General features: G+C 38.6%; 1 protein-coding gene across 4 annotated transcripts in view; it reads right to left on the reverse strand.

The window, feature by feature from the left end:
• Positions 1-1,092: 1,092 nt before the first annotated feature.
• NHS (NHS actin remodeling regulator) overlaps positions 1,093-19,971 on the reverse strand; it is a 393,921-nt gene continuing 375,042 nt past the window's right edge. For all 4 annotated transcript variants that reach the window (XM_053917252.1, XM_053917251.1, XM_053917253.1 and 1 more), the window contains 5 exons: positions 18,949-19,141; positions 15,863-15,994; positions 11,909-14,887; positions 11,505-11,631; positions 1,093-5,162 (listed from right to left, as the gene is read on the reverse strand). In XM_053917252.1, coding sequence (XP_053773227.1) covers positions 4,553-5,162; positions 11,505-11,631; positions 11,909-14,887; positions 15,863-15,994; positions 18,949-19,141 — 4,041 coding nt within the window. In that variant the 3' untranslated portion in view covers positions 1,093-4,552. The remainder of the gene's footprint in view (positions 5,163-11,504; positions 11,632-11,908; positions 14,888-15,862; positions 15,995-18,948; positions 19,142-19,971) is intronic.

Raw genomic sequence — 19,971 nt, forward strand, 5'->3', positions numbered from 1 at the left:
GGGGACCACCGCTGCATAAAGCTACTTAGCAATCCCGAGGACGCATGCGCAGCCCTTGGGGCGCAGGATGTTGCTAGGGAGACTTTGCTTCCCTACTGCGCAGCGCCAAGGCCTGCATCCCACGTTTCCGTTCGCAGAGGCTGGTGGGATAGGAATCCGGTGCTAGTCCGCAGGCGCGATCCTGCAATACTGAAAGGGGGTTTTGGGGATGTGAAGGGGTCCCAGCGCGTGCACGTGCACGCGCACGTGACAGCTTCCGCGGCTGAGAAGATTCCAGCAGGTGGCTCACGTGGGTGTGGCGTTTAGGCGCTTGGCCTCTCCACTGACACTGATTGGTTGTTTGAAGCTTTCTGTTTAACATAATTCCGCTCCTCCCCCTCCCTCTAACGAGGCGCCAAAGACAGCAATCAACTTTGACTGGATGCTAAGTGTGCTCCTCAGTAACGGAATTAGGAGGGGGAGAGGGGCGTGGCCTAAGCAATGGGCTTTAGCTGTCCCGGTTAGTAGTAGCAGACTCTGGAGCCAGATTTTCTGGGTCACAAGCCCAGCCCCAGCACTTAATCTCTCTATGGCTTTGGGCAAGTCAAGTAACGCTCTGTGCTTTTGTTTCCCCACCTGTAAAATGGGCACAATGTGGGAACTACATAAGTTAGAGTAGGCAAAGCACGTAGAACAGTTATTTTTGTACATGACTTTGCTATGTAATAAAGGGTACATGACATTATTTCGTGGGACATTATCTATATCTGTCTCGAGGCTGTGCATCTTGGAAAGGAGGCACAGTCTGAGTACTTATCAGAAGCAAAGGTAAATATTTCAAAGTCAAGTCAGAAATCTTTTCCTGGCCCAGAGAGAGGAGCTACAAGGAAAGTATATCCAACATTGGAAATGTGTTCTTTCTCCTCTCAAAGACAAAGTTGGATTAGAGCCATTATAGAGACAGTATTATTATTATTTATTACTATTTATTATTATTTTGCTCATACTTTTGCCATAGCAGTTCCCCTCTTTTATTTTCATTTCCCTGTAAAACCGTGTGTTTGGGAAACCCCAAGAATGCAATTACATAACAATGAAGAGAGAAACCAGTTGTTTAATTGCAGTCACGTTTATTTGCAGTTTCTATACACACTTTCTAGGTAATCAAACTTTCCTGGTACATTTTTTGAGAGGGGTTCACAATAAAACTGTCACCATTTTTACTAAAAATAAATACAAGACTTAAAGTGTTGCACAGCTCTAAAATATACAAAGGCTTGAATTGAATGTAAACGTTGAAAACTTACAAAAGAAACCATTTTTGCAACAATTTAAAAAGTTCATATTTACAATATTACAAAAATACAAAATGGATGCAAGTCCATAAACCATTGTCTTTTTGGCCAGCATGAACTGGTTCTAGTACCAAAATAGTTACACTGTAACCTTCTTTATAATTTTAAATCTCTGTCATGATTAGTTTTCTAAGTCTTCCACCTCTGTAGCTAATGTACTCACTCACTGACCTTTGGCAAGGGCAAACAGTGTGTTTTGTTTGCTGCAACTAGTCCATGTCCTCTACTTAGCCAAAACATAAAAAAATCCAAAAGTAAGGAAAAAGATTTCTCCCACATAACATAGACATGTTGTACAAAGATTAAAAAAAAATTACCATCAGTGCAAACAACAGGAGAAAAGTTTAGATTGATGTTTTTTGCAATACCTAATGTGTGTACCCTGCTTCAAGATGGCAGTGATGTTGAAAAAAGTCCTCTAAATCTTGGTCTTATATGCTATGTAATTAAGCCATGTAGAATATTCCACATTACTAAGGAATTCCTTGTTTGTTTGTTTTTTACTGTTTGTTACTCAATACTCTTTTCCACAGTGAATTTAAAATCCATCTTTATTTGGGTTTTTTAATCTATGAAATATAAAATAGAGAAACTCTGCTATAGATTTTTAGAGTAAACAAAATAAGTAAAACTATAAGGGTTAGTTCTGTGATCATTACATACAGAATGTATCTTATTGCCTCACAATTCAAGTCAATATGTATTTTAAAATATACATGGTACCATTACTTAAATTAACATCAATAATAAAAAGGTGACATATTTATTAAAGCCAATCATGTTTTCAATTCAAGATACAGAATCACTTTTAAAGCCCACATACCTTGCTTTATGCTTAAAAAACCCCTAACTACACAAAGCCATACTGCAAACGAACTGCTTTTATGAAAATTACAAAAGATCACCTATTGTGACTGGAAATGACTGTTTCTTATTTGTCTAAAAACTTTATTTTTAAAATTTTGCCAAGTGTACTTTTCAAAGCATGAGAAAAAGATATTCATGTTTCCATGTGGTGTCAAACCATGCTGGTTTTTTAAACTAATGGGTTCCAATGAGAAATGATGGTCCATTTTTCAAACCCCCAGATATTTTTCTTTTAATAAAAAGTATAACACTTTGTAAATGTTCAAATGTACCCTTTACCAGGTAGCTTATCTATCCCAGCACAAGAGCGTGCGAATGCACACACGTGCACACACATACATACATCCTCCCTCCTCTACCCCTCCACCCTCAGCACCCATTTTACATACAAGGATGACGAGAAATTAAGAAACACAATTTGATAATGAAAACAAATAGCAGAAGCCAAACTTGTTTTTTTTCTTTCCAGACAAACAAACAACCCAACAACAATCAGATTGTCTAATTCTCAATCTGTAACATCTTCGAAAGTGTTTCTTTTGAAAGACAGCATGTTCTTAGACCAGGCTTTCTTGTTCATATTGCATGAATTAAATCAAAACCACAACCCCTCTTTCACACATCCTACTTTCCCAAAAACCACTTGCATAAGCTTAAAGCCAGCTGCATATCAATTTCTTGGTAACTGTGGTGTGTTCTATCATTCTAATTGCATTCTCTTCTTTTATAGGCGATATCCTTCTTTAGTTCTCTCCACTTTCTATCTTCTCCCATTAAAAACATATTCTAAGTACATAACTGCTTATATTTCTGACATATTTCAAACATTAGCATCAGTTCATGTTAAAATCAGAGGTGTAAAAACTGTTTGCAGATTTCAACTTGTAACTACATTTTTTTCAGTTTTAAGACAAGAAAATTCAAGTAATTTCAAGTAATTCAGCTTGCTTCCCTGCCTTCATTTTATCAGAGCACTTGCCTGACATTTCCTTTCCCACCCACCACCCCTCCCCTTTTGCCATCAAGCAGACATAGCAAAATCAGACAAAAACTCAGTTGCATGTAGCATTGTGAACCAGAGCTGTTCCCCATTCCCAGCTTAACAGTGAAGATAAATAATGCATATACACTTACCTATTTCCCAACTACATTGTTCACAGTGTCATTTCTGTTCATTTTTAGGTAGCACGAATCTCATCAGCACAGAGAGAAGCTTCACTGAAAACTCATTGCAGGTATTCACTGTTAAATCAACAGCTCTGTGGCATGCTTATGTTTCATTTTCGTTAAAGAACCTGGAGCTAACTGCTAGACTGTTTAGGAGTTTTAAGATTATAGTCATTAGATTATGACTGTTTATGTCCCCAGTAGCCTAATATAAAACATAACCTAAAATTAACTAGTTTTCCCTACTCATTCTCTTTAAAGTAATCCACTGAAAAATTAAAGTTTAAAGGACACTGTCAAATGCTGTTGTTCAGGGCTTTGTATTGATAATGATGATTTCTCTCATTGATTAAAAAAAAATCAAAAGCATGCTTTTCATTCTGTTCAATTTCCACATGGCAAATCACAGCCACATGATTACTACTATTAGCTTGTTTGGTGCTGCAATTTGTCACAAAAATGGTTAGGTCTGAATTCATTATTTTAAATTAATCACATTTCAGTATATGACCTCAAGATTTACTTTATATCACCAGTTTAAAATTCATATATGAGGTTTATCACTTAGAAATCATATTAGTGGACATTTAAATATGGTATTTGATATGAAAATGGTATTCACAGAATACAATTATTACACTTTATCTGTTGTGTTGTATAAACAGTTGGTGTGCAGTAGATAATTTGCCACATGTCCACTCGTCATTGATAAATCTATTTACACATTTTTATCAAAAATATGGTATTTACATGTGTGTAGTTCTTTCTTCTAAATTTTGCTTTAGTTCATTTTAATGTAAAAAAATACCAAACCTCCAGAGTAATTTCATCTTCTTAAGAATTATGACAGTGAGGGTTGTTTTCTGAATAGGCAGCTCTGGGAAAACTTTTTTCTAGGTTTTATGAAAAGCAGAATTTTAAAATCCTATACTATCAAAAGGAATGACATTGGGTAAATCAAACTAAGCTAAAGAAAAATATGAAAGACAGTGCTACTTAAAAACAAGGAAAATAATCAAGAAAGACCAAACAACCTTTTGTTTCCCCAGCAAATATTTAGAAATTCATTGGTAGTAAGTGATGGTACCCCATGATGTGCTGACTTCCCTAGTCTTCTCTTCTATTCCCCCATCCTCATATGACTAAGGGTTTTGGCCTTTGTCAGCCAGTCTGGCACAGGACACCTATGTTGAGCTCTGGGAGGATCGGTCATCATGCGGGCTCCCATCAGAATTTTCTGTCTCGCCCTCAGAGATGGCCTGCATGGGCGCATTGTACAGCCTGCAGCGGACACTGTAGCGACTGCTGCTGGCCACAGGCGGCGCCCGGGAACGTCCAACCCTTGCTGATGCTGAGGTGGCAAAGTTCTTTGACGAAAACCCTTCTGCATTAACTCTTGGGGAGCATGGAGAGAGTGGGGATAATGCCTCAGCTCCAGATGCCCCCTGATAGGCCTCATGGATGCTATAGGGGGGCTCAGCTGTGAGTTCCCCAGGAGGTTTAGGTAGGATGGGACTCTTCAGGATCTCAGTAGCAGACATGCGGTAACTGGAATCCGAACGACTGCCTTTCTTGAGGAGTAACAGCTTAAACTCTTCGTTGGATGTGTTGGATTTTTTAGCATTTCGGTAGATGAGGCCAGGAGACCTCTGGCTGTTTTGGGTGGTCACATTGCTGTTGGGTGAAGTGACAGAACCAGTGCTGCTACTGCTACTGCTGCCAAGAGAAGCTCTTGATTTGCTTCGAACGGACATGTCCCCAGAATCTTTTCTTCCAAGTACTTTCCTCTTAGACCTTTTAAGAAAAGGAAGAATCTCAGTCCAGATACATTTTTAGGAAACTGAAAGTGTTAAGTCACATTCACAGATCTCCTTAATGAGCATTTTGGTGCACCCTCTCTGATCCGATACCAGGTATCAGGGCTATGGAGATGAGGAGTAAGATACAGCCCTTACCCTTGTAGCACTAACGGCCTAAGGGAAATTCTCTGATAACCACTGGACATTAATTAGGTTCTGGAAATGACCATTTTAAATAATGGCTAATGTGGAGGCTAGAGGTTCCAGATGAGGAATTATTGGGATGTTTTAGTATAAGAAAATACTGCTGTCTGATTCTAGGGGTGTCCAAACTTTTGGCGTCTTGGGCCACACTGAAAGAAGAAGAGTTGTCTTGGGCCACACATTAAATACACAAACATTAACAAAAACAAAAAAATAAATCTCATAATGTTTTAAGTAAATTTACAATGTTGTGTTGGATCACATTCACAGCCATCCTGGGCTGCATGTGGCCTGAGGGCTGTGAGTTGGACACGTCTGGCGTAGATGGTGAAGGAGTGTAGATGTTTCTTATTAAGAAAGAGCGAGATGTTTCTCTCTCTCTTCAATTCAGACAAAATGATCTGATGTCTGGGGTTGGCTTCCAATGAATGCCAGAAGAGCAAAGTAGAGGGATCTGTGGATGGGGCAGGATTAGCCATAGTTGCTGGTTAACAGGCTTGGGTGATGGATGTATGTGTTGGGGTGGGGGTATATTATACTAATTGGTCTTCTTTTTAAATTCCTCCATATAAAACAATTTCTTACATGACTTTTTAAATAAATAAATCCATTTTGGGCTACAAATAACATTGTCCATAGCTGCCTAGGAACATCAAAAGTATATTAGTCAGTAAGCCAACTTTCTGTGAGGAGCTGAAAACATAAAGCACACCTGGAGATCTTAAAGCTCTGTATACTGTAAGCTATTAAGAAAACAAAATCAGGACTTCCAGCCAAGACGGAGGTGTATGTAGACACACTGTGCCTCCTCACACAACCAAAAGAAGGACAACAACAACTTAAAAACAAAAAACAACCAGAACTGACAGAAAATCGAACTGTATGGAAGTCCGACAACCAAAGAGATAAAGAAGAAACATTCATCCAGACCAGTAGGAGGGGCGGAGATAAGCAGCCGGGTGGAGAGGACTCGCTACAAGGTGGCGGATTGTGGAGCAGGGTGGGCAAAGCTGCAGCTGGCTGGCGAGGCAGCAGCTGGTGGATCGGGTGATAGACCACACAACCCAGAGTTCCAGCGTGGGTAAATAAAGCCTCAAACCACTGATTGAAAACACCTGTGGGGGCTGAGGCAGCAGCGGGAGAAACTCCCAGCCTCAAAGGACAGCTCTTTGGAGAGACCCAGAGGGGCCTAGAATGTAAACAAACCCACCTACTTGGGAAGCAGCACCAGAAGGGCCCACTTTGGTTGTGGGTAGCAGAGGGAGTGACTGAAAACCAGCAGAGAGTGGAGCAAGCGCCATTGCTGCCTATCGGACCCCTCCCCCACATACAGCATCACAATGCAGCTACCAGCATTACCCCGTCCTGGTGAATACCTAAGGCTCCACACCTTTACCTAACAGGTGCACCAAGACAAAAAAAAAAAATGGCCTAAATGAAAGAATGGATCAAAGCTCCAGAGAAAATACAAGTAAGCGACGAAGAGATAGCCAATCACAGAATTGGTTGAATTTGGTCGCAAATTAGATGAAAAAAATGAAGGCTATGCTAAGAGAAACAAAGGAAAATGTACAGGGAACCAATAGTGATGCGAAGGAAACTGGGACTCAAATCAACGGTGTGGACCAGGAGGAAGAAAGAAACATCCAACCAGAAAAGAATGAAGAACAAAGAATTCAAAAAAGTGAGGAGAGGCTTAGGAACCTCCAGGACATCTTGAAACGTTCCAACATCCGAATTATAGGGGCGCCAGAAGGAGAAGAGGAAGAACAAAAAATTGAAAACTTATTTGAACAAATAATGAAGGAGAACTTCCCCAGTCTGGCAAAGGAAATAGACTTCCAGGAAGTCCAGGAAGCTCAGAGAGTCCCAAAGAAGCTGGACCCAAGGAGGAACACACCAAGGCACATCATAATTACATTACCCACGACTAAACAGAAGGAGAGAATCTTAAAAGCACCAAGAGGAAAGGAGAGAGTTACCTACAAAGGAGTGCCCATAAGACTGTCAGCTGATTTCTCAAAAGAGATCTTACAGGCAAGAAGGGGCTGGAAAGAAGTATTCCAAGTCATGAAAGGCAAGGACCTATATCCAAGATTGCTCTATCCAGCAAAGCTTTCATTTAGAATGGGAGGGAAGATAAAGTGCTTCCCAGATAAGGTCAAGTTAAAGGAGTTCATCATCACCAAGCCCTTATTATATGAAATGTCAAAGGGATTTATCTAAGAAAAAGAAGATAAAAAAACAGTAAAAATGACAGGAAACTCACAGTTATTAACAACCACACCTAAAACAAAAACAAAAGCAAACTAAGCAAACCACTAGAACAGGAACAGAACCACAGAAATGGAGATCACATGAAGGGTTATCAATAGAGGAGTGGGAGAGGGAGAGAGGGGGGAAAGGTACAGAGAATAAGTAACATAAATGGTAGGTGGAAAATAGACAGGGGGAGAGTAAGAATAGTATAGGAAATGTATAAGCCAAAGAACTTATAAGTATGACCCATGGACATGAACTATAGTGGGGGAATGTGGGAGGAAGGGGTGTGCAGGATGGAGTGGAGTGAAGGGGGAGAAATGGGGCAACTGTAAGAGCATAATCAATAAAATATATTTTAAAAAATCATTCTTAAGAAGATACAAATAAATGGAAGCATATACTGTGCTCATGGATAGGAAAAATTAACATTGTTAAAATGTCCATACTACCCAAAGCAATCTATAGATTCAATGCAATCCCTATCAAAATACCAATGGCATTTTTCACAGAACTAGAACAAATAATCCTAGAATTTATATATAACCACAAAAGACACCGAATAGCCACAGCAATCCTAAGAAAGAACAAATTTGAGGATATCACACTGCCTGATATCAAACTTTTCTACAAGGCTATGTTAATCAAAACAACATAGTACTGGCATAAACAGATAGATAGATCAATGGAACAGAATGGAGAGCCAGAAACAAAGCCATGCCTATATGGTCATTTAATCTATGACAAAGGAGGCAAGAATATACAATGGGGTAAAGACAGTCTATTCAATAAATGGTGTTGAGAAAAAATATACAGAAATATGCAAAAAAATGAAACAAGACTACCTTCTTACACGACACACAGGAAGAAACTCAAAATAGACTAAAGACTTAAATATAAGACTTGAAACCATTAAACTCCTGGAAGAAAACATAGACAGCAAACTCCTTGACATTGCTCTTAGTAATATTTTTTTGTTCACATCTCCCCGGGCAAGGGAAACAAAAGAAAAGTAAACAAATGGAACTACATCAAACTAAACAATTTTTGTGCAGCAAAGGAAACCATCAACAAAACAAAAAGACAATCTACAGAATGGGAGAAGATATTCAACAATTATTTATCCAATAAGGGGTTAATATCACCAAAAAAAAAAAACCCATCAAAAAAATCCAATTAAAAAAATGGGCGGAGGACCTGAGTAGACATTTCTGCAAAAAGGAGATACAGATGGCCAATAGACATATGAAAAGATGCTCAATGTCACTTATCATCATAGAAAAGCAAATTAAAACTACAATGACATATCACCTCGGAATGGCTATCATCAGTAAATCAATAAACAAGTGTTAGTGAGGACATGGAGAAAAGGGAACCCTTGTGCACTGTTGGTGGGATTGCAAATTGGTGCAGCCACAATGGTATGGGGGTTCCTCAAAGAAGTAAAAATGGAATTACTTGATGACCTAGAAATTTCACTTCTGGGAATTTATCCAAAAAAAATCCAAAACACAAATTTTAAAAGATATATGCATCCCTATGTTCATTGCAGCATAATTTACAATAGCCAAGATATGGAAGATAAAAAAGTTGTAGTACATATACAATGGAATATTACTCGGCCATGAAAAAGAATGAAATGTTTACCATTTGCAACAACATGGATGGACCTACATAGTATTATGCTAAGTGATACAGGTCAGATAGAGAAAGACAAATGCCATGTGATTTCATTTATATGTGGAATCTAAAGAAAAAATAAATGAATAAACAATAGAAACAGACTCAAAGATACAGAGAACAAACTGATGGTTTCCAGATGGAAGGGGGATTGGGGGACTGAGTGAAAAAGGTGAATGGATTAAGAAATACAAATTCGCAGTTACAAAATAGTCATAGGGGGTGTCGAGTACAGCATAGGGAATATAGTCAATAATATTGTAATAAATGTGTAATGTGCCAGGTGGATACTAGACTTATTGGAATAATCACTTTGTAAGTTATATAAATGTCTAAGTAGTATGCTGTACACCTGAAAATAATACAGTATCTAATATCAACTGTAATTGAAAAAACAGAAAATACAAGTTAGAATATAATATGTATTTATAATGCATGGGAAAATATAAAGGAATATACTCCATATTTAATGGTAGTTACCTTAGTATGACAGAATTTCTATTTTCTATGTTAAATACTTTTTTCAAGTTTGAATTTTTTATAATTCAAGTTTGAATTGCATTGCATTTGCAAGCAGGAAAAGGGAAGATTAAAAATATTTTTCCCTTAAAAAAACAAAATCATTCTTGTCACTGTGCTGCACATAAATACACACATACATACAACAGAACTGCAAATCTAAGATTACCAAACTCAGTAAGTCTACCAAACCTAGGTACCTATCATCATATTATTTCTCTTGATTAGTAAACCAGCTTAAATTCAGTGAATCTTCAGCATGACTCAGTTCATTAATAAATATTCTAAAAATCCATAGGGTAGAGAAAATGTCAGTTTTGCAATTGGAAACCAGCCTAATTTGGGTTCACTGAAAACTTTACGGCTGTTATCTTGTGTATGCCAGTGTCCAGCACTCCAATAGGGTAGGAGTTTCAAGCTGACATTTGTTTTTAGCATCTACCATATTCTAGACACTAAAACATTCTTTTATCATGAAAACTGAGAATGTGAGCTATAAGTGTCTCCATTTCCAGTAAGGGGTTAGGTACAGATGTTTTAACTGACTCAAGACTGCATAAGAAGTGGCAGCATTGGGATTCTTCTCTATCCTAATGGAGAAAACAAGCCTAATGTATATACAGAAGGTGTTTCTAATTGGCTCCTTTCAAAAGTGTGTTGAAGATTAGTGCTCCTTCTTTATGAGAGAACCACACCAAGAGAAAACCTAAGTTCCCTTAAAAAGTAGAATTCTAGAAAATACAAAGGTAAGCTGCTTGCAAAGAACTTGCTTCAAAAAGTGTTAACTTCATGAGGTAGAAAAGATAGTCTCTAAGTTTTTTCCCTTGGGAGTCCCATCTAAGTCACTGAGGCCTAGTGGAAGAAGGCAGTCACAGTTATGAAAGGAGTAGGCACATCATGATTGGATAGCTCAGCCTGATATGGGTTCAGTTTCCAAGGGCTAGTTCCTGCTCTGTTTTTCAGTCACAGATTGTAAGGAGTATTCTTGCAAATATAGACACTGACCAACCACAAGGATGCAGGGGAAGGATAAGAGGATGTGAAAGGACAGCACTGACACAACACTGTCCTGGAAAAGCAGCCCAAAGGACATCCCCTGTTTGAGGGGTGTAAAACATTCATTTCAGAGAAGGCTGGTGTTATTAAAGAAATTTAAGTTTTAGGAAAAGAGGGAAAAAAGGAGCAGTGGTTACTTGTTCTGAGCTGTGATACAGGCAGGTTTGTAATATACTGTCTTGTCTCAAATTTGGGGCTCTGTTGGTAAATCAACGTCCATTTATCTCTGTTAATATAAGATTACAGCTTTGAGAATATTTTTTAGGTTCAAGAAATTATTTAAAATTTAGAGATTGCACTAGAGTTTGAACTTTCACTCTCAGTTACTTAACCAAATTGTTTTCAAATAAACATTTGAAACAGAATGCCTTTCCTAGGGAAAAAACATCTTCTCTCAGCAGTTCTTATGAAACTCTGTCAATTAAGGTCAATCTAACTATATATAAAGACTTATATCTCCCAACTTGAATACAAGTCTATTGAGTAATGATTTGGAAAAATAATTATTCTTTGCTTTTGTTTTTTTGCTGACTGTATTACAAGTACACAAGGCTTTCTCATTATTTCCATTTAATGAAAAGTACCATAAGAAGCAAAACCTTTCATATTGTTGCCTCACCTGTGAATGACTGCAAATAAATCCTCAGTTGTTCGAGGTTTGTTTGGAGACACAAACACACCTTCCACCTCAGCCTGAGAGTCTTCACTAAGTGGTGAAATCACAGAGTCATCATTTGGTGACGATTCTTAAATTAAGAACAAAAGCATCTTTAGGAGGAAGTTACCCAGCACAATTGTACTCAGGGAACAAATAAGTTACCTTACTGCCATTTTTAAAATGCAAGACATATCTGTCACAGCCTAGTCCCTCAATAGCAAAAACGTTTATCTCAATTGTTTTAATAAGTGTAAAGAAATAGTGGAGGGAACCCAACACCCAGGGCTCTACTATGTTATGGGGAATGTAAGAAAGAAAAATTTCAGGAAGTGCCATGAGACCCCTTTCCATAGTGACAAACTGACCTTTCAATGAAACCTCATCCACATTTCCTTGGGTCTCCTCTGCTCTGCTGTTATCAGAGGCACTTTTGGCTGAAATACCTGAAGCAATATTTTCCTGCTCAGAACATTTTTCAGGGTATAAATTTACAGTTGATAGCTCTGTTTCATAGCTGATATTCCCAGGCACTTTGTCATGGTGGCGGCTCATCCCAAGTTGATGCTTAAGTTGATTGCTTATGTCTGTGGCTCTAGTTGGTGAGTTTGACTGAGGTGTGAGCACATCCACAGACTCAGGGTAAGCAAGTTCCTCCTGATCTACAGAGGATGCCTTCTGGACCTGTACTAGGGCTCCATCTGGACCAACTCCATATTGTAGTATTTTACCTTCCAAATCATTTGGGTGGGCAGTAGAGACCTTCTGAAATCCTTCTGTGAGAAAGTCACAATTTTTATTTGGTATGTTTTCTGGAATAGGCTCACTCTCCACATGTATTTGGTCTTTTGTGACACTTGAATCTAAAAGATTGCTACCAGCTGAGGTTACTGTTTCTGGATCACAATGATTCTTCACATCAAAAGCACATTTTTTTTCTAACTGTGGTTTATCTGGTCCCAGCTCAACTGCAGAGGAATCTAAAAAGGACAATATGGTGTCTTCAGTGGAGTACTGACGTGATATTGATTTCTTAGCTATATGTGGCCTAATCTTACCTGGAGACGGGGCAGCCATTGTGAGAGTGCTTTGCTCTAAGTAGGGGAGTTCCATATTGTTGCCTTCTTTTTGCTTAACTTCTTCAGACTTACTGATTGACCTAAGGTTAACAGATTTCAGGACTGTTGGTGTAATTGCAAGGGATGGTGGAGGATTCGACCTCAGTGTTTCCCCTACTGTGTTCTGCTTATTATGACTAAAAACATGCAATGGGTTACGATGGTGAAATGGTTTATTCAAGACATGAAGAGCACTTAGGTCAAGATGGGTAGGAGGTATAATTGGAAGTTCAAGATCTTTACTTAGTGATAGAGCTCCATCTTTTAAAGAGGGTTGCTGTAGTGAGGATTTCCTTTCTGGGACTTTTGGCTTTCTTTTGCTACCTCCAGGAGACAATGGACCAGAAAAGAAAGCTGTAGGGAAAGAGGATGTTGGTGTTTCAGACTGGCTTGAGTAGCCACTTGATGGAGATGCTAAGCCAGCCAGCTTTTCTGGTGAAGCCAGTTTAAACTCACTATCAACAGAGGGAAGGGATGGGGTGGTAGCTCTTGATTCTGACTGGGATGTTTGGGATTCAGAGCTCTCTGGAGATTTGATGCATTCGATAACTGTGGTACCCGTAGCAGTGCTTGAATTAGATAAAGATCTGTAAGGATCATTTGTTTTCAAGTCATTTAGAAGCCAGAGGTCTGCATAGTGAGTTGATTCAGCACCTTCATCTTTGAATGGTGGAATATCTGAAGTATCTAACTGAGGTTCCTTAATACAATGTTCATTCTGGTTAATCCAAGAAGGTTCCTGCTTGGAGGAAAGATTGGTATTTTCCATTCGAGAAGGAGTGTTGGAGAAATCAAGAGGCAGCTTCATTTCCCTGGAACTGTGAGGCAGGAGCTGGCCACCACTAATCTTTGGTTCTTTCTTCTCAGAAATGTCTGCATTTCCATCAGACTTCCTCAATGATGAGCTCCTTTTAGGTGGGGTCGGCTTTGCCTTTGGTTTCCTGAAAGAGATGCTTGGTCTCCCCTGCCTTCTGTGGTCTAAATACTCCTGCCAGGCACAGTCCGGAAGAGTAGGAGGAACTCCAATGCCCTGGCCATTCTCTGGGCTCAGGGCTGCATAGTGACAGACATAACTCTTACTACCTTTGAGACCACAGTCGAAGTGCATGGAGGTGTAGTATCCTTCTGTGTCCACTGAAAAGTGAGAGCTAGTGTCAGCTTTGTCTGATGGAGACTTTTCCAGAAAGCTGTCATATGTTGCCATGCTTGTGAAGCTTGGGCAGCCCAGGCTGTCTGCCTTGGGGCGCTCAGGACTAAAATCATGGTGGCAGGAGGCATCGTGGTGGTGGTGTAGGTAATTCCACTCACTGTCACTTGTGTTGCTATTACTGGGGTCATCCAGAAGATCTGCCACAGTGGAGGTAAAGGAGTTTGCCCGGTGGCCTCTCACTTTATCCAAGTGGTCATTGTACTGCTCTGTCACGAAGACACTGGAATCCTCATTAGCATGAGGGGCCGTGTTTAGTGACAACTCCGAGTCACAGTGTGAAGAGCCAGTGAGGGGAGGGGAAGCTGCAGGAGGGATTGTCTCTGAGGTCTGTGAAGGACATGTGGAGCTGCTCCCACTCCAGTTGCCACTGGATGACTGGTGGTCATCTTTCTGGTCCATGTGGCTGCTGAGGAGGACGCCAGCCATGGAGATGCAGTGGATGGGGCTCCCAAAGGTGTCTGAGTTGGAGGAGATGTCACAACTGCCAGAGTCAGCAGCCATTCGGGACAGACGTGACCTCCCTCTCTCACTTAACTTGTGCTGGGGGCTGTGAAGATGTTGAGAACAGGCTAGACCCAAAGCAGGCTGGTGTTCCTGGGCACTTGGACTGCTGGGGACCTCGCTGCAATCATTAGGGGTTCTTTCTCGATCACCCACAAAAGGTTCCCCCTCTTCATATGCTGAGGGTTTAGGACCAACTTTGGGCTCAGCATCTCCGCCTCTATTGCCTTCCCGGGGAAGGCTCCGAGATCTTGTGCGGCTGCTCACTGCAGTCGTAAACATGGTGTCACCTTTGTCTGCCAATGCAGAAATGTTGCCAGCGGAATGTGAAAGGGAAGCTGTAATGCTTTGACCCCTTTGAGCTCTGATTCTCCTTCTGGATGGAGCAGCAATCAGAATGTCTTCAGTTTGGCACTCTGAGTCCCTGGTTCCAGACCTTCTATTGACAGTGTTGGAAGGGTCTGGATTTGTGTGTACGATCACGTTCCTTTCCCTGGCCACGGGTGATTCATCGGAATCTAGGGCACATTGAAAGCATAGTGAGATATTTTATACAACAGCATATTAACAGACATTCTGAGAAACACTCACAAATCTGGGTGCTAGCATGTTGGAACTTGTTCTTACAGAAAAAAATCAGCATATAAAATTTGGAGAATTTAAAATGCTTTGCATAATCTCTCTCTGTCTCTCCCTTTCTCTCTCTAGATAGATAAATAGATATAGATATACACACTATATATATGTATGTGTGTGTATATATATATATATACTGAGAAGATATGCTTTTAGATCTTTTGTTAATTCTCTCCCTCTACAATATCAAATTACTTTGCCCTAACAAGTGACTAGTGTTTTTTTAAACCAAAGTCTATTTTAACTTCTTGAGCACTATTCAGTTTTATTTTATAATATAAACACAATGAAATAAAAATCTTAGAATTCACTGTAAGAAATAAAAGTATTACTTATAAGAGATGAAAAAATTATAGTAAACTAGGAAGAGATACCCTAAACATATTTAACAAAATATATATAAAAATGTCATCAAGGATATCATGTTATCAATATTTAATTTAGTATACTTGATATTTACCTTTTTCAGTTATTAATATCATAAAGTATATCTCTCTTCCAATAAAGGTATACTTTCCTAAATGAATCTTTCATTGAATCTTGTTACTTTTTATTCCTAATTTCCACCTTAATAAAACGTTTAAAAATTAGCAAAATTAGCTGAAATTACATTTCAGCCATAAGACCTGAATGTATGTGACTAAATCTATAAGGTCAAACCTTCTCAGTCAAAAACAGAGACTTAAAAAGTCATATACCTGTCTTGCTGAACACAAAACAAATATACTCCACTTCAAAACCTCTACAAGTTACAACATTGACTTTTTTTAAGAAGCTGGTTAAAGGTCAGCTTCTGTTTCATCTCCTTAAAATTAGCACAGAACAGAATGTTGACAATGAACAGTTTTATATCACACCTATTTCTTGTTGGACTCTTCTGGGGATACCAGAGATGGTTTTCCTCCTCCTCAGTTTTCGTCTCCGCTGTAGTACGGATTGTGAATGAACAAGAGAGCAACGTATACTAGCCTCTCTGTCAAAACCAACTCCTACAACCCACAAATAAATCTCATTAGCTGTTAGAAATGGCAAACACATTTTCATTTGCTTAGAACACAGTGACATTTATTGAAGTAAAGGAATAGTTTAGATTAAGCCTGTAAACAAATAATAAGGGAGCCCTTATTCAGCTCTTATTTAAATTATGCTGCAGTACATTAAGCTTTATTTCTGAATACAGCTCTTCACAACAGCTTGCACTGCAGAAAGTAACAAGCAAAGAAGGAAACTCAAAAGAACAAGGAGAGAAAAATAACATCAAAGAATAACCCTCACACAGAAATGACTCCTTAAGGACCTAAACTTTTAGTTATTACTATTTACTGCTCTATTTCTGAGCTCTCTGAAGCCGATATCTTTGCATAGTAGATCCATAGCCAAGATGTTAACCTGAATTAGTTCAGCTAACATATCTTGACCTATCTCTTCGTTGAAAGATCTTTATATTTTTCCCCTCTACTCACTCTGCCCCCCCCCCAAAAAAAACATACCCACATGCTGGGAGGAAACAACAGCCTAGAGATTTTTTTAAAATAATCAATTCTGTCTACTTTCTTCTACTGACTAAACTGAACACTTTGTGTGTGTGTGTGTGTGTAAAGTGGTTTTTTAAAATTTTGTTGTTGTTGTTCAAGTACAGTTTTCTGCCTTTTCCCCCCACCCCTCCCCACCACCCCAGCCCTCCCCACCTCCCTCCTCTGTTTCCACCCCGCTTTGTTATTGCCCATGTGTCCTTTATAGTTATTCCTGTAAACCCTTCACCCTATTCTCCCATTATCCCCTCCCCTACCCCTTCTGGTCACTGTCAGCCTGTTCTCAATTTCAGTGTCTTTGGTTATATTTTCCTTGCTTGTAAACTGAACACTTTTTAGTTTATCACCAGTGCCTTATCACTATATAATAACAATAAAAGGGAGCCCCCAGTTCCGCACTTAAGTGGATCTACCTTCTGTACCAACTGTAAATAACGCTGGAATTCCCAGTTGTTACAACATGTGTATGTTTGCTTTAATAAATACAGGGGCATAAAAATAAATTAATTAATTAAAATAAATAAATAAATACAGGGGAAAATCATGATACCTGTTAGTTTCTCTCTCCATAACCACATTATGCACACTACATGGAGTCCTATCCAATCTAGAATGCTGAGGGAGAAGGTGAGTACCCAAATTCATCTGGCATAGGCATATGCCATGCATTTTTCAGAGTAAGCTTTGCCTCAGGAAGCCATAATACCAAAAGTACTTTGGAATTTGGTTGTCTCATCATTTATCCTGATTCTTAAGCATGGGGCAAGATGGCATGTTAAGCCTTGTTCAGCTATATAATGAATCAGTTGGAGTTTTGCTTAGCATCACAGTGACAACAGTTTGTAGAACTCTTTGAGAAATCTGTATGAGCTATCACATGATGAATAATTACAATATTATCAGAGAATTTGTACTAATGGAATTTTCCTTTCTTAGTTTCAATCAAAAATTAAAATCCTTCATTCTAATCATAATAATTACAGAATACATGGCATACAGACAGATATTTTGTGTTATATGGGCATAATCAACAACTTGCTAATTAAAGCTCTTGAAATCAACAGATAATCCAGGCTTTAGTCTGAGAGTTCCTGAAATAAAGCAGAAGGAAAGATCTTCCCTTTTCCTGAATCACAAGGCCCATAATCAAAGAACTAAATTTGAAAACAAGATTTTACTTACAGCGCCATGAAGAAATCACATGTTGCTAATAATCAGATGTCCCCAGAACTGAAAACTAGTTTATAAGGATGCCAAAATGATCCATTTTGACAGCTGAACTCCCCTAATCCATCCCATTTAGATTATGGAGATCAGATAAAGTACACATCCTTAGAATAATTTATCCTACAAGTTGAATAGGTCATCAGGAAAATTAACCCCAAGCTCACAACCAGCTGAACAGCTAGAACTCCTTTTTTTTTTTTTTTTTTTTAAGGAAGGAAATAGCTATGCCAGATACCAGGTCATCATTTGCTCCCTACTTTATATGAGAGAAATTTGAGTGGGGTTAATAATACCTGTGTGCAAAATGCATCTCAAGTAACATGCAATCTTTAGTAATGTAGTACCAGGATGAAAACCAGTCATAATATGGCCATTTTGAAATTTTGAATATATAAATAAATTAAATATAACTATTAGAGATATTCAAAAAAAAGCACAATAAACAGATCATTTAATTTCCATCTTTGAAAGTTAGAATATTTTGTAACATTAATTTACTTACAAAGATTACCATATCCAATTCTGGAATTTGCAATTGCTGCCAATAAACTTTTCCAGAAAAGTCTGGACAGGCTTGCAATTGTCTTAGACTAATCTTCACTCTTGTGTATTGAACACAAGAGGAGGAAAGCAGAGTGTATGAAAGACAGGCTTGCTGGCTTTAGAGTAGAGTTCAGCTTTCATCTATGAATCCATATACTTTTAGGTGAAAAATCCCTAAAATCACTGCAGAATTCTAAACAATATTTTCAACAAGCCTACCTTCACCCAAGGAAGCATGAAAACAGATTTTATACTTGGTCTACAGGATCATTACTTGCAGTTTTAGGAATCCAGAGTTTGCCGTTTTCTTTCTTGTGGTGTCACGCACCATTATCATATGATTAATCACTGCCGCTCTCTCAATTATTTCAGTCAGCTATGGCCAAAGAACTATTTGGTGACTTTTTTTCAAAAAGAAACTGTCATTTATATAACAAGCGGGCCAATGACACATGCAAACTGATGTTGAAAACCTGACAAAGGCATATTGAACATCTTCTGGGTTGTATTCTGATAAAAAGGTATTACTTGTTCACAAAGCAGTATTCTTAATTGGTACCCCCAGCAGCATAGCTTTTGAACATATTTAACACACAGAATATTCTGACTCTCTTGCCCCTAAGAAAAGAACAAAACAATACCAGTGACATTGATGGGAATAATGCAAGAAGAAATCACTTGAGCATCTTGCTTCATCTTCTCCTCTGGTGTTGGGAGAGGTAGTGCTTTGCTCCAGTTGGTCTGCTTGTCCAGTGTCGAGGGGATATTATGTACTGGGTTTTTCGGCCTCTGCCCTAACATGACATCTGTATCTTCATCCTCCAGGGGATGGGACTGCAAATGAAGTACATTCAGACTCAACCATCATGGTTTATACATAAACAAACATATGAGGAATTTCACAGTTTAGTTAAGAAAGATTTGGTCAGAAATAAGCTTTTAGGTCAAAGGAAGAATCCTAGGAATAATTAGTAAATATAACTAATTGAAAGTTGTAATTTCAATAAACATGCTTTTCAGGTCAAATGGAATTAAGAAGACAAGAGACAAGGCAGCCAGAACTTCCAACTGAAGAAAAATATGAGTCTCTAATCCAGTGAGAGGTAGATCACTTTCTCTATATCCATCTTACCATAAATTCTACTGAAAGTCTTGAGAGCCCTAGTGACTAGGATCAAAGAGAAAAGATGATTTGGATGCCTATGAAATGTTTTGGAAAATGTGCCAGAAAACCTGGAATCAGAAGACATTCCTGAATATATCATCTAAAGGACAAGCCAACCTAATTGAGAGGTTGGATTAAAACACAAGGAGTTAATTTTACTGCAGGACTATGGCGTTTCTGAATAACATTTTAAAACCACTATGGGTGGGGTGGGGGGAAGTTGTGGTGGGAAAATGGAGACAACTGTATTTGAATGTTAATAAAAAATGATTAAAAAGAAAAAAAACACTCTATGCACATGGAAAAGCAAATGTGAAGAATCTCCCCCCACCAACTATAGTGAAAAATATAAAGCTGTTGGGGTGGATTCAAGTGGGTTTCTTTTTTCAAATTCGGAAGACAAAAACAGTCCTTGTTCATTTTCTTTTGGCTTTGCAGTGCTAAGCTTTTCTTCCAGCTGTGTAGTTAGAGATTTTTACTTCTATATGACAATTGAAAA

This window comes from Desmodus rotundus, chromosome X (genome assembly GCF_022682495.2).
Source record: "Desmodus rotundus isolate HL8 chromosome X, HLdesRot8A.1, whole genome shotgun sequence".
Lineage (NCBI taxonomy): Eukaryota > Metazoa > Chordata > Mammalia > Chiroptera > Phyllostomidae > Desmodus > Desmodus rotundus.